Source organism: Lonchura striata, chromosome 4 (assembly GCF_050655825.1).
Source record: "Lonchura striata isolate lonStrDom1 chromosome 4, ASM5065582v1, whole genome shotgun sequence".
In the NCBI taxonomy this organism is placed as follows: Eukaryota; Metazoa; Chordata; class Aves; order Passeriformes; family Estrildidae; genus Lonchura; species Lonchura striata.
The window spans coordinates 31,780,405-31,796,096 of record NC_140706.1 but is presented as its reverse complement, the minus strand read 5'-3'; the positions used below and the strand labels follow the sequence as shown (position 1 = coordinate 31,796,096).

At 39.3% G+C, this 15,692-nt stretch overlaps 2 protein-coding genes across 2 annotated transcripts in view; one reads left to right on the top strand and one right to left on the bottom strand.

The window, feature by feature from the left end:
* LRP2BP (LRP2 binding protein) overlaps positions 1-15,692 on the bottom strand; it is a 96,100-nt gene that overhangs the window by 55,594 nt on the left and 24,814 nt on the right. The window lies entirely within an intron of this gene.
* Positions 1-15,692, top strand: part of SNX25 (sorting nexin 25) — an 82,599-nt gene that overhangs the window by 54,838 nt on the left and 12,069 nt on the right. The window contains exons 8-12 of the mRNA XM_021541976.4: positions 1,409-1,540; positions 3,335-3,610; positions 7,666-7,821; positions 10,637-10,768; positions 15,537-15,677. Of these exons, the coding sequence (XP_021397651.2) occupies positions 1,409-1,540; positions 3,335-3,610; positions 7,666-7,821; positions 10,637-10,768; positions 15,537-15,677 (837 nt within the window). The remainder of the gene's footprint in view (positions 1-1,408; positions 1,541-3,334; positions 3,611-7,665; positions 7,822-10,636; positions 10,769-15,536; positions 15,678-15,692) is intronic.

Here is a 15,692-nt window from a genome sequence, read left to right as displayed (position 1 = left end):
AAACACTGCCCAAAATTTGGGGGAGCTGTTTCAGACAAAACTGCAGTTGTTAAAGAGCCACATTTAGCTTGGTTTGTTAATGCACTGATTTTGTGCCAATAATTGTGTATGTGCCCATTTAGGTGGTTTCCTCACGTGTAGCTTGAGACAAGGAAACTATTTTTCCTACATGTAACTTGGTTGTAGAGTTTCACAGGTGCTAGATTTAGGAAAACAAGTTGTCTTCCCAAGGAGGGAGGTATTCTGCTGCTGACTAAAGTTGTATTATTATTAGGTATCAGAAAACCCATATTAGAGAAATTATTAATGCCTCAATCTGAGTTCACATCTTGCTCTATACCAAATAAACTTTGCTATAAAATGCAAAGTCATAGGATGACTCATTAGGCCCAGTATTTAAGGACCTTTTCTTTTCAAAGAAAAAGGTGTGAGTTGTTTGGTGCCTGTGAGAAACAAAGAAAAAACTTCAGACCCGTCTGGGGAGTGTGTTTGGGTTCTAGGTGATAAAAGTAATGACACTAAATAAGCAACATGAAGACTGGTTCAGCTGCAAGACCGGAGAGTTGGAGAGAAAAGGTTGCTTGGTTTTGATGAGGTATTTGGAAAATTGGTCCTATTTTTCAGAGGAAGACAAGGTTATTCATTTTGTTCAGTGTGGGAAGTTTTGATAATTTTGCCAGAGAAGTGTTTTGTTTTCAAGTGTTTGTCTCAAAGAAAAGGCCTGGATTCACAAAAATAGTAGAGAATAATGAAGTGATAATGGCTTTTTAATGCAACTTTTTTAATGGCTGCATGGGTACAGGAGGTCTATGTTCATTTCCTTTACTGTCTGGTGTACACCCTCCTCACTCAGGAAAAATCCTGAGCATTATATCACAGAACATACTCATTCCTGACTGCATTTCTGATAGATGTTTTTTAATAACAGTGGGAACTAGCCGCCAAATACCCTGGCAGCCAAAGTATTCCATCTTTCTCTGTGTCTCTGGGAATAATTGAGATACATCTCATCTGTAGGCTGTGGTATGGAAACTGCTGGTGTTTGAAACGAGTAAAGAACAGATCATTTAGCTTTCAGCTCAGCTCCTCTGCTTTGCAGGAACACTGGAAATTAAACTTTTACCAATAGCATTTAATGAGTGACTTGAAGTGACATCTTAGTCCTTTGAAATGTATCCTAATCGGAAAGATGTGGAGGTATTTACTATCTGATAGAAGCATAGATGAATTTATCTTCTAAGTAATTAAAACTTTTCTTTTTGTGAAGCAAAACTATTACTGTAGGAGGTCTGTGTAGTTGAATCTAGGACACGTTTGTGGGATGCATAGTGAAAAGATTTTCCCTATAAGGAAAGGAGTTAGAATTAGGCATTTTCCCAGTTTTTATTCTTAGTTTTCCCTTCTTCAGATTCTTCAGTTTGAAGAAATTTTGGCCAACCCTTCATACCGAGAGCACTTCCGGATCTACGTGGAGAGGATGGACAAGATGGCTCTGATCGGCTTCTGGGAGTCTGTGGAGAATCTGAAGAATGCTAACAAGGTGGAAGAAGTTGCACACCTATATGGCTTTGTACATTGATTACACTGTTTGTTGTGGTCTTGACATTAGGAAGTGTCTTTATGTTTTTGAAATATCAATAGCATAGGATGGGTTCTAGGCAATTTTTTAACTGCTTCATGTCAATATTTGAGGATAGTATTGCAATTAAAAGTTGTGGGCCGTTGTGATGATGATTTATTGTTGGATGGTGTAACAACATCTGTTAAAATGAATACTTGATATGCAAATTAGTTATATCAGTTCACATGAAACCTAGAAGCACATTCTGATTGGATAGTCTGTACATAAGTGTCTCATCTTGCCAATTACAGGTAGCCCATTCAATCCAAAATAATGAAACAGTGTGTATCTATGTTCTTAAAATCTTTTTGCAAGAGAGGTGTTGCTTTAAAAGACCTTTCCCTAATATGTAGCAGCTCAGTTTCTCCAGGAATGCCACACTACTGATAGAGAGAAGAAACAGTGCTACATTGTAATTTTGGCTAAAGTAAAGGAAGAATTAGAATCCTGAAACAAGGATAGTGAATATCACTTAAAATATGCAACAAGTGCCCTGAAGCAATGGTGCAGAGGAAGAACTTGTAGAGGCCAAATTTGCTGTTCGTGACTGGTGTGGTGGATTCTTGGGGGAAGCAAATAAACCTTCAGGATTCATGCTAGCATGAAATACGGATTTGATAATTGATTATCAGTTAATATTTTTTTCACTGTAATTTTATTGCTCTTATTCCAGTCATTTGAAAAACATAAAACATCCTGTAAACAGAGAGACAAATTATAGAGTATGAGTAGTGAACCATTAATACAATCTGAAGAAATTACTACCAACCAACTCAAGCTAGAGAGTGTTAATAAAAACAGTTTGTCAGGCACTGTGAAGAGAGTTCTGTAAATCAGTTCTGATTTGTAAACTTCTCATGATTGGAAAAGTTACTATAAATCACTTTATGACCTCTCAGCTGTGATTTTTGTCTTCCTGTTCAAAACAATATGCACATATGGATATGGATATATCTGCCACTACAGGGCAGCTTACAAAAGGGTAGTGTCCTGCAATCATGGGGCTGTGGTATTGTCAGATGAGACAGGTAAGAACATTGTGCCATTCTGAAGGAGTGGATAAACCCTATTTAATTCTGTCCAGTTTAGGGAGATGATAATTTAGGGAGCTGATAGGCTGTGCTGCATTACTTCCTCTCTTTCCAGTTCATTAATATAAAGTTCAATCCTGTGCACTTTACTGTGCTCAGTAAAAATACCCAGCCTCCTGTACTGGTAAATGTCTCTTCAACTGTGCTTTTTTCCTCTTCTTGCATATTTTTTTTCCTTTTCCCCTGCAAATTAATGATAATCATGTATAAAGTGAATTGATTCTATTCAGCAGAAGACAGGAGGGTGATACAGCTGAGCTTTCCCATCTGAATTTAAAATGGTGACCACACTGTTGCTCTAGCACTTTTCATCCTTTTTATGCCAGCTTTTGGAACATGGATTTAAAAGAGTGGGTGCGGAAGCTCTGGCAATTTTAGGGCACAGCTGTTTCTTCACTTAACTAATATCCATACTTAACTTGTAAAATGGATTGCTTAGCAGAGGTGCACAGGCAGGCAACATACTTGATGTCAGTAAGAGGTTTACAGATGTCTTCTCGTACATTTGGATAGGAAATTAGCTTGATTATCCTTCAAAATGTGCACCTGGGTCCTGAGTCATCTTGATATTTTCAATATCTTTTCATTATTCTGTTCTCCCTCCCTTTTCCTTGATTCCTAGGCTGAAATACCTCAACTGGTGAGTGAAATTTACCAGAATTTTTTTGTGGAAAGCAGAGAAATACCTGTGGAAAAATCCCTTTATAAGGAAATACAGCAAAGTCTTGTGGGAAATAAAGGCATTGAAGTATTCTACAGAATTCAGGCAGATGTTTATGAAACTCTAAAGGACAGATACTACCCCTCATTCATTGTCAGTGATTTATATGAGAGATCAGTCAAGCAGGAGGAAGAAAGAAGTTCTGCTCAGCTAACTCCCGAGGACAAAGATGAAGTGGTGAGTCACGCAGACAATTTATTTCACTGTTATTTAAAGTGATCTGAGAGACTGTCCTGAGAAAAGAATGTAGTAGCATCTTCTGTCCTTGCACTTTGGACTACACTACTTTGTTTTACTCATTTATTTATAAATATTATCACTCTTGTAGTTTTATCTGGTATTGTTTACATGCTCTTTGAAATAAAATGCTCCAAAATGACAGACTACTTAAATTTGAATTTTGTTGAAGTAGTTTGGATTCCTAAGCATTCTGTATTTAACGTCTTTCATTATGATCCTTAGAGAATGCAAAACATACTTTGTATAAGCTCGGCTGCTCTGCTTTTGAGTAGAAAAATTCTCACTGAAACATTAGTAGGTTTCTGCCCAGACATTGTCCCTGTTTCCTGTGCATTTCCTAGGTACTAAATAGGTATTAAAACTGCACCAAAGAGAAGAAAAAGAAACATAAAATACAATCTTAGTGGTTTTTCTTGATTAATTGAATAAATTAATAGACCATGTTGGAAGATAAATCTGGCACAAGAATTCTAAATACTAAAACAGACCATTTAAAATGTCATAAGCAATAAGCCAGTGGTAACTCTTCTTGGGGAAGGTTTTTTCCTTGGGTTGTCTAAAGCAGTCATGTCAGGGGAACTTGTGTGTTGTATTTATCCATGAACATTTTGACAAGAGCATGTCTCAGACTATTGAGTGTCTCTTTCAGTTAGGCTGCTGCTTCAGATCAGCATGCATGTCTTCATTTTACATGTGAACTTGCTCAGAACTCAGTGAAATGTAACAGTTTGTCCAAAACCAGATCTAAATAAACATATAAGCAGAATCCAGAAGTGCTGATCTACATTCTACTATTTAGAAACTATTTTTCCAGAACTTAAGGCTTTTATATTTACTCTTTAAATTACTTTAATTTCTGTAGGTGAGTTGTTCTAGTCTTTGTAGTTTGCATATCAGCATATCTGCAGAGATGAATATAAGTGAATTACTTTCAATATGTGCTTTTAGAGCTTGATGAATCTTTTCAGTGTTTGTTTTCCCTTGTATTCTTTTCCTTGATAAAATATTTGAGATGTTTTCCAGTTTTCTCACTGCTAACTCAGCTCTGTTTTGATGGCAGTAGGTATTTCAAAGGCTTTGTGTCGTTGTGCTTGCAGTCATTGAGGCTTTGCACAATGGTTCCTAACAGTTTTGTCCAGAACTTCCTGAGACATTAAATGCTGTGCTTTCTGATTTCTTCATACGATGTATTTAAAGTCTAACAGTTAATGATTTCTCTGAGAAAACTGACACAATACTTTAGGGGTAGCTGTACTGTGTCTGATAATATCTACTGTAGCTGCCAAAAAGATTTTTAACATCAGCATCACCTGTCCTTCCTCTGAGTCCTTGGATATGTGTGGGCCAGACATGAAGTCTGTGTCAGCCATGAAGCCTTAAAGACTAACATATTGCCAAGTCTGCTTATAACATTCAAAGCAGTTAAAAAAAAATTAACAACTAATTGAGTATGAGGTTGTATATACTGCTTGAGTATCTCTTGAATAGAGCAGTTCTAGTGGTGCTGTGCCATGCTCCAGGGTCTTTGAGATGAAAACAAATTAAAAGAGTCTTTCTGAAACTTCCCATGGTTTTTCAAATTTTGGTGAAAATGCAGTACTGGGTAGTAAGTTTGTGGGCTTTTTCCTCCCCGTATATCAGAAAGGACAGCTGAGAAATGGGATGTTTCTGAAGGGATAAATATTTTTAGGAAGTACAGATTAGTTTTTGTTTAGTTTGGATTTTGGGTCTTATTTCCTCACTTCTTAGGGCACTGTGGACATCACCTGTGTTAATTTTCTATAAATTTCACTGCTATAGCGAATAGATAAAAAGCCCTCTCATGCACTCAAGGAGATGAGGACAAAAGGATGAGCCCTGATTAAATGTGAGAAAATCAACTCACAAGATAGGAATCTGGAAAGGACCAGACTGCTGGTTCTGCTGCAGGTGGAAGAAGCTCTTTCTTCTCAGTCTGGTACCACTTTCTGTTTCTGGGACAAACCTCCAAGTATTTCTGCTTGGACAAACAGCACTTGTAGAAATACAGAAGCAGGCAGTGCTGGCATGCAGCACTTTGAGGAGAGGATCTGGTGATTGCATTGGTGCTGCATGTGTCAGATCACTAAAATAAGACTGACATCTGTGTTCTACATCACTCGCAGAAATGGAAGCCATTATCAGCTTACCAATCAGGAGAAGACAGCACAATCCATTATGAACTCAGCTTTGAGTGAACTGGTTGTTTATTTGTTAAATCTGATATTTTGAATACAGGTTACTTGATCTTGTAATTCTAGCATTTGTTTGTTGTTGTGATACACCTAGTGATTCAGCAGTGGTTTTTGCTTTAAGTGTATGAAAAGTTAATGACAGAGAAATCATGTAGCCTACCTCTGAGAGCACAGCCTCACTGATTTGTAATTGCAATTCCTTGATTGCTAGCATTAAACTTCATAAGAAAAGTCTTCTAATTCTTCTGTGTGGAAAATAGCATTTTGATTCTTTCTTTACCTCCGTGCTTCCCAACAAGTGGAAGGTTTGGAGTTTTTTATGTTTTTTTTGCATTAGCATTTTAAATAACATCCAATACTGTTAATCATCATTTGTCTTATTGTAGTGCTAGAAGACAACATTCTGAGCTGAGGTCTGTACACATGCTTGGGGGCAAGTTTCTGACCCTAGGAGTTTATACTCCATGCTGTATAGAGAGAAGAGAGGACAGGGCATAGAGCCACATAGCAGTCAAATGCAGAGCTAGAAAAGGGCATGGATTTTTCAACCTAGAGCTCCTGACTTCTGCGTTTGAGGATCGTGGTAAGGAGATTAGTTATTGTTGCTAGTGTTATCTCTTCTCAGACTTTCTTAAATAAGATATAAGATACTATAGAATTTACAACAGGATTGTCTCCTCTAAAACTCACAGAATTTACAAGAGTATGAGAGTTCCTTCTGTAACCTTTTTCTTTATAAGGATACAGATTACTTAGTTAGAATATCATTAAATAACATAGAACCCCTCTTCATGAGAAGACACTCAGCTTCCCACAGATAAATTTAGATATACTCAGTCACAAACAGACCTCAAAGATCTTTGAACATGGCAGCAGTAAAAGCTGAGTGCTGTTTGATAGATCTCAAGGTCTTCATGTCTATTTGGGGAAGTGTACAGTAAGAAGGGGGAGGTTGAGCTATATGTCAGAAGATGTTAAGGAGAATGTCACTGAAAGGTGTGAAGTTTTCTATTTTTTTGCAGCCTGTAGTACACAAGATAGAAAAGCCATTGGTTTGTCTGAATGAATATATGAAAATGATTTATGAATTTAGGGTAAGGCATATGTGCTTTTAACACATTTTAATTAACACTTCTAAAAACAGCAGTAAAAACTGTGTAGAAAGCTAAAGGACTTGGTTTAGATTGTTCTGCAGGATGACAAATCTGTTTTGTGAAGGTTTGTGGGAGGCAGGACTGTTTGTTAGAAATATAGAATTTTTTTTGTTTTGTTCCCTGCTGCCCCATAGTCATTATCTTTCAGCTCAGCACTAAGTATTTACTTTTCTATCTGGCTCTGAATATTGATCATGACTACTAAGCTGTTTTTGCTTTTAAAACAAACTTTAATTCTACCTCTCATTAACACTAAAGCCTTAGCTTGAAGGTCATTTTTGCACTGTTGCTGTGATTTGCCAAAGAACTGTAGTAGAAATGGTAATGAGGCTTTGTCTGTTGGAGTTTTTGACAACAGACTGACATTTCATGTTGGATCTGATGGTTGGAATATCTGTTATACCTACATTTTCATCTATATCAAGAAGCAAGCAATAACGCACCTCCTGCCCCATTCCTGGGACTCTGACCAGTCTAGTCTAGTGCAGTATCCATGCCACTGGCAGTGAGATTGGAACTGTGTGATCTTTAAGGTCCCTTCCAGCAGAAACCATTCTGTCATTCTATGAATAACTGCCTCTTTTCTCATATTAATGTAGCAATTACCCCTATCCTCTATTCCTAGAGCCAAGGTTGTGAAGAAGCTACTGAAGAATGCAGCACAAGAATTAATGAACAGGCCAGTTATGCTGTAAATAAACTTCGCCAGCTAAATGACAAGCTTGAGTATAAGAAACAGGCTCTAAATTCCCTTTGTAATTCACCAAAACCTGACAAAAAGGTATGAACCTTTAGTGTCTTCTTTTATTTGATTCTTTGATATTCTTTTATTTGATTTTTTTTTTTTTTTTGATATGTATGTGTTTGTGTAATAGCCAATTGTCACATTTATTTTGGATGGGTCAGATGGTTATTTCAGTCAACTTGTTAAACAGAAGGTGAAATCGGAATTTATTAGCTTAGCTTTAATTGTTTTTTTTCCCCACATCTAAAAGCTATTGTAACTAAACTTGTGACTGTGATATTGCTTTGTTGGCCATGGAATAAGGAGCACTCTCCCGTGGTCTTGCTGCCTTGTCGGTAGCAAGGGCTGTTTCCCCCTTGCCGTCCCTCGGGCATCCGGGCCGCTGCTCCTGCCGCGCTGCCAGGGGCGATGGGGAGATGCGCTGCCCGGGGCATTGGGGGGATGCGCTGCCCGGGGGATGGGGCGATGCGCTGCCCGGGGGAAGGGGGGATGCGCTGCCCGGGGCATTGGGGGGATGCGCTGCCCGGGGCATTGGGGGGATGCGCTGCCCGGGGCATTGGGGGGATGCGCTGCCCGGGGGATGGGGCGATGCGCTGCCCGGGGGAAGGGGGGATGCGCTGCCCGGGGGATGGGGGGATGCGCTGCCCGGGGGATGGGGGGATGCGCTGCCCGGGGGATGGGGGGATGCGCTGCCCGGGGGATGGGGGGATGCGCTGCCCGGGGGATGGGGGGATGCGCTGCCCGGGGCATTGGGGGGATGCGCTGCCCGGGGCATTGGGGGGATGCACTGCCCGGGGCATTGGGGGGATGCGCTGCCCGGGGGATGGGGGGGGATGCGCTGCCCGGGGGATGGGGGGATGCGCTGCCCGGGGCATTGGGGGTATGCGCTGCCCGGGGCATGGGGGGATGCGCTGCCCGGGGGATGGGGGGGGATGCGCTGCCCGGGGGATTGGGGCGATGCGCTGCCCGGCTCCTGTGCCCTCTGCTGCCTCTCAGGGGCACAGCACAACGCTCGTCTGCAGCGCCAGCTCTGACGGAGCTGAGGGATAAAACCCCCAAACCTTTAGGAGTGACTGATTCCTCTATTAGGAAAAATTTGGAGCGATATGAAACTTTAAATCTCTGGATTAGGGCAAACAAAAAATATCCTTTTCTCTTTGCGAAGTGAAACAGGGTAAGCAATTTGAGGATATGCTCAGGAGAAGCAAGGGACTTGCACATGGCTTGGGCCAACTTACTTGTGTTGATTTTACAGGCCTGGTGTTCAAATGCAGTTGGGCCTATCTTGTCAGGTGTAATGGCATTTCACTGCTGATGAACAAGGAGCCAAGGCATTTTCCTAAAATCCTGCTGCTAGCAATGACAAAAATGTACCTGAGTATTAGTCATTGCTGAGAACCTGGCTGGTTTCTTTATACATTTTTCCTTCACTCAGGGTGAGTGCTAAGAAGCTTGTCTGAATAGGAGTTGACACCCCACTCATTCTCTGCTGCCCCAGCTCTGGGCATAGCTACCTCCAGGAGAAAGATGTGGACACCAGAGTTTGAGGCCACCCTGGTTAGCTTCATTCCCTCTGTCCCTTCCATATCTTCCTTCTGCCAGAGGGTACTGCATTCAACTGAAAATGTTTGCAGCTGTTCTGAGGTGTCTTCCAACCCAAGCCCTTCTATGATTCTATATAACTAAACTTTTATATATTGGTCCATTCACATGAATGTTCTATGTTCCTTTTGCATTCTTGAGACCATAATAGCTATGTTCTCTCTGTACTTAGGTTCTTGGGGAGGCAGGGATTGTGCCCCTACTGAAGTAGTGGGTTTTTTTCCTGTATGATTTTGTTTCTAAAATATTCTTGCTCTTGGAAAACAGATACCTCTCTGAAACAGAATAGTAAAATGGATCCAGTATTATTGTAAAATCTGAGCATTTGGTTTGTAAATGTAACAGCTGTTTACTTATGATAAAATCTTACCAGTTGTTCTGTTTTTATTGCATGTTCCTGTAGCAAATGTAAGGGGATTGTAGAGAAGCCTCAGCATTGATAGCAAAATATAAAATTATCCTGAAGGTGAGGTATTTGCTAGAAAATTGTTATATAGCTGTCACATAGATAATATTTTTACATCTGACATGAGACAAAAATTCTGAATAAGATAGAATTCCCATAGCTCTGTAGAATGTACCACTTATGGTGTAAGTGATAGAACTGATACATTTGGGTAAGTGGTATATCATATTTAAAAATGGAGAAGTGTCATCTGCTTTTGCTGTGTTTCTAATGTCACATCTTATGTATATGTCCACCTTCTCTTGTCATACTGTCTCCTGGAAGGATGTTTGGCTACTTTTTGTGCTTTCCACAGTAACAAATCCTTTCCTTCTCAAAACTAGAAAGAAATAAGTGATAACTTTGAGTGATTTCTATCATAGAACTTCCTAGAAATGAAATCTATTCCTAGGTTCTTCAGTCGCATGATATATATCTGAAAATGATAAATATGTGTTTAGTAAGCTGTATTTCATTAATGGCAATATCAAATTCTTATAAAATATACCATGTGTAATATATAATCCTATCTCAAATGTCTTTTATGCTGGTAGTGTGATAGTTGTACTTCTAACTTGTTTTTTATTTTAGTGTGAGGGTTGACCTTTAAGATTGCTGTGTGCTCTAGAAGTTTGAGGTATCATCAATTCCCTCACTTGTGATTTTTTTTTTTTACCCACAGGATTTGTTCTCGCTCTGCTTTTGTATCTTTTCTTCTTTCAGAACAGTGTCCCTAAAGACATAAAGCTTGTGTACTGCAGAACTTTTTTCTACCAATTGTAATGAATAAACTTTTCTCTGCAGATTGTTTCTAAGCTGAAGGATGAAATTACTCTGATGGAGAGAGAGCACAGTGACCTTCAGCTGCACATTGCAAGAACAGACTGGTGGTGTGAGAATCTTGGCATGTGGAAAGCCTTCATTGTCTCAGGAGAGGTAGGGGATTTTTATCTGACTTTTTATCTTATGGGTCTATTCAAACTTGTATGAAAAGTAGAAGAAAAATGTGTAGATACTTTCCTTTTACCTGTTTATACTTAAAATTTACCTGTGGGGGAAAGAACCCTAATGTCTTCTGAACTCTAAACTCTTCTGTTTCCCCAGTGACTACTATGATCCATACATTGAGTTTCTATTCCTCAGACACTGGAGTTGTAACAATGGAGTTATAAAAATTACCTGCATGTACATAAACAAGCTTTGGCAGTGGGTAATTTGCTATCTTTGGGGCACTGTTTTTCATGAGAACTGTGTCTTCCTATATTACCATGCTGTTGCACTTGGGTTCAGTTGTGTCTCTGCTATGTCTCAAAGATGCAGTGCATATACTTTTTGGGTTTTGTATTATTGTGTTTAATGGCTGTACAGTTTCAAGGGGCTTGAATGCTTGGAAAGAAAGTGCTTTATATCCGTAAGTTGAAGAAGTTATTACTTTTCTTTTGTTTTTCTGTTCCATTTGGGCATAGGTAGACAATTGTAGAATGCATGGAAAAAATTGTGATGAAAGCAAAAAGTATTACCATCTTCTGGCTCTCTATTAACGCTTAACCATGAAAGGAACTCAGTGAATGCTTGTTATGTAGTGAGTGTAGGCTGACATACATAAGTAATCTTCTTGACAGTATCACTATGAAGATCTAAAGATTAATTTGGTCTCTACTGCCTTGCCTTTATATGCCACTAAGAAAATGTTCCTGAAAAGAATACAAATAGTTTTCTTGAGGTAATTCTTTGTTGGAGGGAAAAAGTAAGTGCTGTGGAGTTTATTTGGTTGTCTTAAGCTCTTTCAAGACAGTGATAGGTCTGTCAACAGTTAAAGTCATTGTAAAAGAAATAAATCCAACAGGTAAAAAAATGTAAGGTGCCAGTTTTAAAATTGAATTCTCAATGTGGAAACATCTGGATTTGGTTTTGTTTTAATGCTGTTTGCAAATGACACTATTGAGAACTGAAAAATTCTTAAGTTTTCTTAAGAGTTATTTGTAGCTTTTGAAGCATGGTCTTAAAATCTGGTAAACTCTGGGTGCAGAATGGCAGCTTTCTGCACAAATTTAACTGTATACAACTGTCCAGTGTCCCTGTCATTACCAGAGGAGAAGGTGGTTTGGCTAAATTAGAGAGAGGGTGGAAGAGGCTTTAATTGCTTGCTGCCTTAGCTATAAGTAGTACTGGATTAGGTAATTAAATATAGGCTTGCATGAATTGTGCTGTTTGCAGCTCCATGCTTCAAAGGGTAGGCTGGAGAAAACATGAGTGTTTTAGTTATCTATGTTAATTAATTGTTTGGGAATATTCTAGCTGCAGTTGATTATTTCAGGGGTATGAGTAGATGACATAGTCTTTCTAACTGCAAAATTTATTGTTGCCAGTCCCAGAACATAGTTTTGTGATTTTAGAAAGAAAACCTTGTCTCTGTTTAGCAAAAAAGCCCAGTAAATTTTGCTATAGGTCTTGAGCTGAAAGTGTAATAGACAGTCATTGACCTTTTAAACTGATCTACTAAATCAGTTAACAGAGAATGCACAAAAGAAAAAATTATTTAAGTCTTGGGAAAAAACCACGTTCAAAATTATCGTTTTGAGTAATTTAAATATTTAAATATACTAAGCCTATGTGTGTGAACTCTATATATATATATATATATATATATATATATGTATATATGTATATATATATATCAGTGTAAATAATCTCTAGGTGTCTTTTGGTAGCTCATAGTTCTGATAAAACTTACTTTGGAGACTCAGTGTTTTGGCTGACTCAGAGGTTGAAAAATACAGTAGGAACATGCAGAATGAAGGGGCCTATGATAACAACTTGTGTAATTCTGAGTGTCTCTTCCCCATTGCAGGTATATAACTTAGAGCTAAATAAACTAACTTGATCTACTTGCTTTCATGGTTTTGGCCTTGTATCATTTAATATTTTAACAGACATTCTGTCTCCCTTGTCCAAAGAAAGACCTATTTCGGAGCATAACATATTTTAAAAAAATCTATTGTTTTCATAAGGAATTGAGTTTGTAGATCTCAATAAGGTGAAAAAAAAATTGCATGTTTCTTGTGGTTGCCACAAGAAGGACAAGAGGTGACTGAAAAGCTGCTCAGTGGACAAGAACTTGGGGCTGCTGTTTGACAGCTGTGTGAACATGAGCCAGGAGTGTGCCCAGGTGGTCAAGGAGACCAAATGCATCCTGTCCTGTATCAGAACTAGTGTGGTCAGCAGGAGCAGGGAAGTGATTTTCCCCCAGTACTCGGCACTGAAAACAAGGCTAGAGAAGGGTTAGGAAGGTTGGGAAAAAGCTGGATGATTTTTTGGGCAGCAGCATTAGAAGCACAGTCTCACCATCTGGCATGCAAGGTTTGTGTTCAGCAGGAGCTCTGGGCTTCAGCTCTGAGCCTTGGAGCACCTCTGGGTAGATATAGTAGATATGATGGTGGCTTGTCAGAGGTGCAGCTCATCCTGAGTGGGCTGCAGGTCTGTCAAGGGTAAATGCAGCCCTGGAACACATTAGGAGGGATTTGCCACTCAGGATGAGAAAGTGTTACAGTCACTTTGCAGGTGCTGGTTCGTGTCCCTAGGGAAGGGGGGATTTGAATGAGGAACTTCTCCCACAAGAAGTGGTTCTGAAAGCACTTTAAAATTCTGTTTGCTTAACTTAGCAAAAGGGAGAATCAGAGGAATATGGCTCTCTAGTTTGAATTCATTCATGACAGCAATTGTATGAGGTGGTGTCTGCTAACAGCAGAGGACTAGATCTCCTGGTTTAAAAGATCTCCTGACATTAAATTTTTCTGTTTTCCAGTTTACTCAGTAATTTGGAAAAACAAATTAACAAGGACCTAAGTTGATAAAAACTTGCATTCCTAAGAAGATCCTGAACATTTTCAATTCATTTTAGGGTATTTGAGAATACTTGAAAAAAAAAAAAGCTGTAATATGTCTACATCTAGTAATTGGAATTTAGAGGATTCTGCACATAGCTTGAAGCAGAAGTACTAAGTTCTCCCATTTTGAAAAGGTGCTTTCAGAGGGATGACTCTCTCCTGACAATTATACTTGAGATGACCCTACACCCTGCAAACCCCTGCCCTGGGAACAAATTTGGCATGGAAAATCATAAGCATGACTGAAATCCGCAATTTCAACACTTATTGCCCAATATTGAAAAATGACAGCCAGGATGTGTTTGTGGGTCACCTACAAACACAGATCCAGTCTAGCTCAGGGTAGACAGGGCAGGCACTGTCCCAGACAATCCCAGTTGTTCTGCATCATGTCTCTCTGACCTGCATCTTGGAGGCTGTTCAAGCATCTATTTCTGCAGTAGTCTGGCAGGAGATAGGCACTTCTCCAAATAGCTGCACATTTGCAGGCATTCAGACTGGTGCTTTGTATTCTGTCTGAGTGCTGCTGCAGCTTTTTGACAGGGATTTGTGAAATCTGGGCTTCAGAATTAGCTTCCCAGTGGTCCTTGTGCAGCTTATGAGGGATGCATCACAGGGAATATTATCAATGTACAGCTCTGAACAGCTTAAAAATATGAAGGTACATTTCAGCCACATGGCTTTTATGATGGTGATGTAGTTGCTTGTCAAATTATTCTTCCATAACATTGTGTTGTCAGATCTCTACAGGCCTCTCAGAAAAGGTGTCATAATTATATGAATTTTAAAGTTTATTCTTATACTAATTAGATTAGTTACATATTCTTTTTTTTTTTAAAGCTTTAAAGTTATAATATTGCTCAAAAAGACTGGGAGTGGTATTTTCTAATTACCTTATCATTATTTGAATGTATATAAAGACAAGCATTCTCAGGTGAAATATTTTATGCATTTCACTTTTTTGTCTTTCATAATCAATTTGGCTGTCTCCACAGCCAAATTACTTATTTTGATAAGTAAATAAAAATTTGCTACCAATAGGACATAAGGATGCAATTCTTATGTCAATTCTTATATCAAATTAAGAAACAGTGTGGTGCCACTGCTGCCATTGTGTCAAGAATTGTTTAGCTTTGCTGTAGTTTTTCCATTTGCACAATGTGGTTTATTGCTTCTCCTTCCTCTGGCTGAGGATTGTAGTTGGATTCATTAGTATTTTTGTAAAGTTCTGAGTCCCCCAGAAATAGTGCATGGATGCCACAAACTGTGCAAGGAGAAGAGCTCAAGTGAGCAGAGAAATTGCTCCATAACTGCACCAGCTGTTGCTGGACCCAGCTGCAGAGCTGCTGTGCCTGGCGTGGGGTGAGCCTCAGCAGCAGCACTGGGAAGGGAGGGTGGAAATAAAGAGAACACTCAGGTAAATGCAGATAGGAGAGATGGAGTATTGATGAGCAGTCACAAAGCTACATGGTAGGTACCTTAAAAACTGAAATAATCCATTCAGCTGTTTGAAGAGGACATGTCAGGGAGACTTGGCTGCTGGTGGACAGCATTGCAAAACTGTATGTAAGGTGTAATAGAGGTTAGCTGAAGGACTGGTTCAGGACTGGCACAGCATTTTGGGTGAAGGTTAGTTCATTAAGGGAATTGTAGTATATATGTATATATATATGTATATAATAACATATAAGTAATATGTAGCTTTTAAATCCTAAGAGAAGTGTGGGAGTGATGACTGAGTTTGCCAAGTCACCTGGCAGCTCAAATGTTCCACTTTCAACAGAGATTACCTTATCTGGTTTTTCTTCCCTCACAAGGTTTTAGAAGAGAATGGAGAACAAGTGCCCTGTTACTCTGTCATGGTGAGTTTACAAGAAGTTGGTGGAGCTGAAACTAAGAACTGGACTGTTCCCAGGAAGCTCAATGAGTTTCAGAACCTACACCGCAAACTCAGCGAGGTACGAATCCTGGTT